General features: G+C 42.6%; 1 protein-coding gene across 6 annotated transcripts; it reads right to left on the bottom strand.

Moving 5' to 3' along the window:
- On the bottom strand, nt 1–3,144 carry cebp1 (CCAAT/enhancer binding protein (C/EBP) 1). Of its 6 annotated transcripts, none has more exons than XM_086102600.1 (4): nt 3,062–3,120; nt 2,632–2,710; nt 1,961–2,248; nt 1–1,876 (listed from the first exon to the last, which is right to left on the bottom strand). In XM_086102600.1, the coding sequence occupies exons 2-4, from the start codon at nt 2,632–2,634 to the stop codon at nt 1,568–1,570; spliced, it is 600 nt and encodes a 199-aa protein (XP_085958726.1). In that variant the 5' UTR covers nt 2,635–2,710; nt 3,062–3,120; the 3' UTR covers nt 1–1,567. The 6 variants fall into 6 exon arrangements, with proteins under 6 accessions (XP_085958726.1, XP_085958730.1, XP_085958728.1 ...); XM_086102604.1 differs by having other exon boundaries at nt 1,961–2,212; XM_086102602.1 differs by having other exon boundaries at nt 1,961–2,245; nt 3,062–3,078.
- Nucleotides 3,145–3,480: the final 336 nt, after the last annotated feature.

Genomic DNA, 3,480 nt, shown 5'->3' with positions numbered 1-3,480 from the left:
TTCTTTTGGTAACCATCTTTATTAGCGGTGTTATAAACATCACCACAGTATAGGCACGATAATAAGAACCATTTGGTTAAATTATCTCTCTGACAAACGTCAATTAAAATCGAGCGTCATCATCTTTGCTGTCTTTGCGAAGGCAAAATTTTTAATCTGATACAGCTGCAGGTGTACCGAATGAAATATTTTTACAGACATCGTCCACATTAGAAAGAAGCAAATGCCATGGGGAAAGAAAACATCCATAATGAAGCTAAAATGACCAAATACGCAGCAACTTTACTAACTCCACATTTGCTTGTAAAGGATGAATATTGTATCTTTCGGGGCAATATCAGCCTCAAATGCATTTTACAACAAATGACCATAACGCACAATGTCCTGTACAGGAATCAAACCGAACAAGCCAGAAGATGAGGTACAGATGCACAATTTACATACCTGTCAACTCATACGGTTTAGCCATAGTTCATACGGATTTTGTGGTGAATCTTACGTATATGGCCGTATCGCACAAATCATACGGATTCTGAAAATTTCTGTTTTTTGTTTTTTTTCCCCCTAACAGGTAGTTCCGTTTGCTTTTGCCCAGAATGGTGCTAGTCTACTCGAATGCTTTCATTTCCAAAGTAAATATGAATGGATGCTGTAACTTCCAGCCGATGGGTCAGTATTTGGAGTTGGTGAAAAAAGTAACGCAGGAGTAACACAGTAATGCCACTAAGTAGAATGATGATTATACATTAACCAGACATTGTATTATGGAGATCTACAATAAAAATCATTCAAAATTTCGTGTTTATTTTTCTGCCGTTATTTTGACATATAAAATGCTTTGGTATGTTATAAGGATTTTTTGCTCTTTATAAGGATTTTTATGGTTATACAGGTTGGGGCTCCGAAAAGTTGACAGGTATGAATTTATTATCCTCAATGGAAGATATGATAATGCTGAGCTTGATGGAACAGTTTGCAGTTGTGGAACTGCACTGCGGCATGCAAAGGAATGTCTGCAATATTTTGCACTTGTCACGTAGCTGAACATGGTTGCCAAAATATTAGAAACGGCTGATGATGCGATGCAGTGCTGTGTGCACTTCGCCCACAGTCATAAGCAGATTGCGCTGCCAGTCAAACTCAGCATTGGTATCTTTGTCAATGCGCGACTGGAATAGTTTTTGTAGTGGTTCTCCTCGGTTTGTGCAGCTTTAAAACGCTTACCAGAATGATTAGACCACCGCTCGGCGTAAGGCTTAATGGCCACCGTTGCCCTGAATTAACTCATTGGTAATGAGCAAAGTTGTTTTTCGTGGGGTTTTTTTGTAATGGCGAATTCGACCGTATGTACACTAGAAGCTCTTTGGGCTGAAAAATATCACATTGTCAAATAATGTGATGTCCATTCCTGAAATGGAAAGTGTCCACTGAAGCACTTGATGATGCTGCACGGACTCTTCTCATTTTTATGACAGGTGGTCTAATCAGTGTGTTGAGCACTGTACCTAAGGAAGAGTCCAGTGAGGGTACGATATGACGGGCCGATTATTGTTCTATAAGGCTTTGCTCAGACGGTGGGGACCCCCGCGGCCCCCTCTTCACTTCCCGGTAGGTGCTGCTGGGAGAGGATATGTCTGAGAGTGTCCAGCTCCTGTGAGAGCTGCCCGATCTTGATCTGCAGCTTCTGGTTCTCCTCCTGCAGCTGCAGGGCCCTCTGCTGTGTCATCAGGATCCTCCTGCGGGCCTTGTCTCGACTCTTCCGCACCGCGATGTTGTTCCTCTCGCGTCGCAGCCGGTACTCTGCGCTGTCCTTGCTGATGCTCCTCTTGGCCACCGGGGCACGCATGGTTGGCAAGATGAAAGGAGGAGGGAACTCCTGAGGATGCGAGGTTTTACAGAGAGTTGCAAAATTTTACACATCACATACTGTACAACCTGCACCCCGTCGCTTGTCTCTCACCTGCAAATTACTGCCATGGTTGTGGTGTGGGTTCCCGGAATTTGTGGTGCTGCTGAGACAAGAGGACGTGTACGGCAGGTACGACAGTCCCATCATCTGCTCGTCCATTCTGTCCTCACTGCTGCCCCTCAGTCCCTGAGACTGGCTGTATGTTATCATGTCCATTGAAACCAAATTGGATGACCCGGCTGGGCTTGAAGACGTTGGGTTGAGTGTCACATGGGCCTGATTCGGGTATGGATTCATCCACTCCTGGATGACAGAGGACACCCTGGATTCACACATCTGCTGGGTTTCAATGTCATAATGTCAATTATTTAAAAAAAAGATCAAATGTTTGGATGCAGAAGAAAAAGAATTAACATGAAAAGAAACACTCCGTGTCTGCTTTATGCAATTATGTCCCGCAGTTGTCACCTCTGAAAACTAAATATGTTAGTGAAGCTTAAGTTGGTATTGACAAGATGGATTCCATATTAAGAACTTTCTTGATGAAAAAGGAAAAAAAAAACCATTAAAATGTGCAGTATATCGAATCGAACTGTCACAGCCCTGAACAAAAGTGCCACGGCAGTAAAAGATGCAAATAGGCTGCAAAACATAACAACCACAAGAAAAAATGCATTTTTTTTTTCAATTGAGATTTAATTTAGTGAAGAAACATTAAATACCATTGGGTAATTTCTGTAATTCCATTGGTCATAGGAGTTTATTACTACCCCTTAATCGGGGGAAACGATTTTTTTTCCCCTGCAAAAAAAGAAAAGAAAAGAAATGTAGGCTATTATTCCCAACACTACACTGTCCAGACAATTAAATGCAGCAATGACATGTAATGCAAGAGCTGTTTCAACAATTATTTCTCCGTTTCAACTGACACCATCAGAAATGTAATCAAGAATCAATTATATTAATAGCCATTTGCAGTATTTTTGAACTTGACTTCATCCCACTGAGAAACATTTCGACCATTTTACCACACTACGCTCACTAAATAAGGTACATTTTTGCTGTTACGCATTCAATAGCTGTATGCTGCTGCATGTTTTTTTGTTGAAATATTAAGTGCATACAATTCCCCAAACAAGTGACCAGACTTACCATGACTAGTTTCTCCTCAGACACTCAGATAATGTTGGCAGGTTATCATACAGGTTGACAGTTTGATGGTAAATGGTCTGAGGGGAGGGGAAAAAAAGCTTGATTCCCCAAATATCCACCCCCACACCAACCTCCTCCGACCGCAATTCTCTCTCACTCTTGCTCACACCCTCTCTCTCATACTCTAACACACACATACACACGTGCACACACAATTATGAATTAAAATGTCCCCATAATATATACCCACGTATGATGTCAATATGAGCGGCACAGAAGGCAAGTGGTTAGCACGCCCGCCTCACAGTGCAGAGGTGCTGGGTTCGATTCCGGCTCTGGTTTTCCTGTGCAGAGTTTGCATGTTCTCCCCCTGCCTGCCTGGCTTTTCTCCGGGTACGGGGGTTTCCTCCCACACTCCC

This window comes from Hippocampus guttulatus, chromosome 21, assembly GCF_054856545.1.
Source record: "Hippocampus guttulatus isolate MCC_2025c chromosome 21, RoL_Hgut_1.0, whole genome shotgun sequence".
NCBI classification, from domain to species: Eukaryota; Metazoa; Chordata; class Actinopteri; order Syngnathiformes; family Syngnathidae; genus Hippocampus; species Hippocampus guttulatus.
This window is presented reverse-complemented; position numbering and strand designations above follow the sequence as displayed.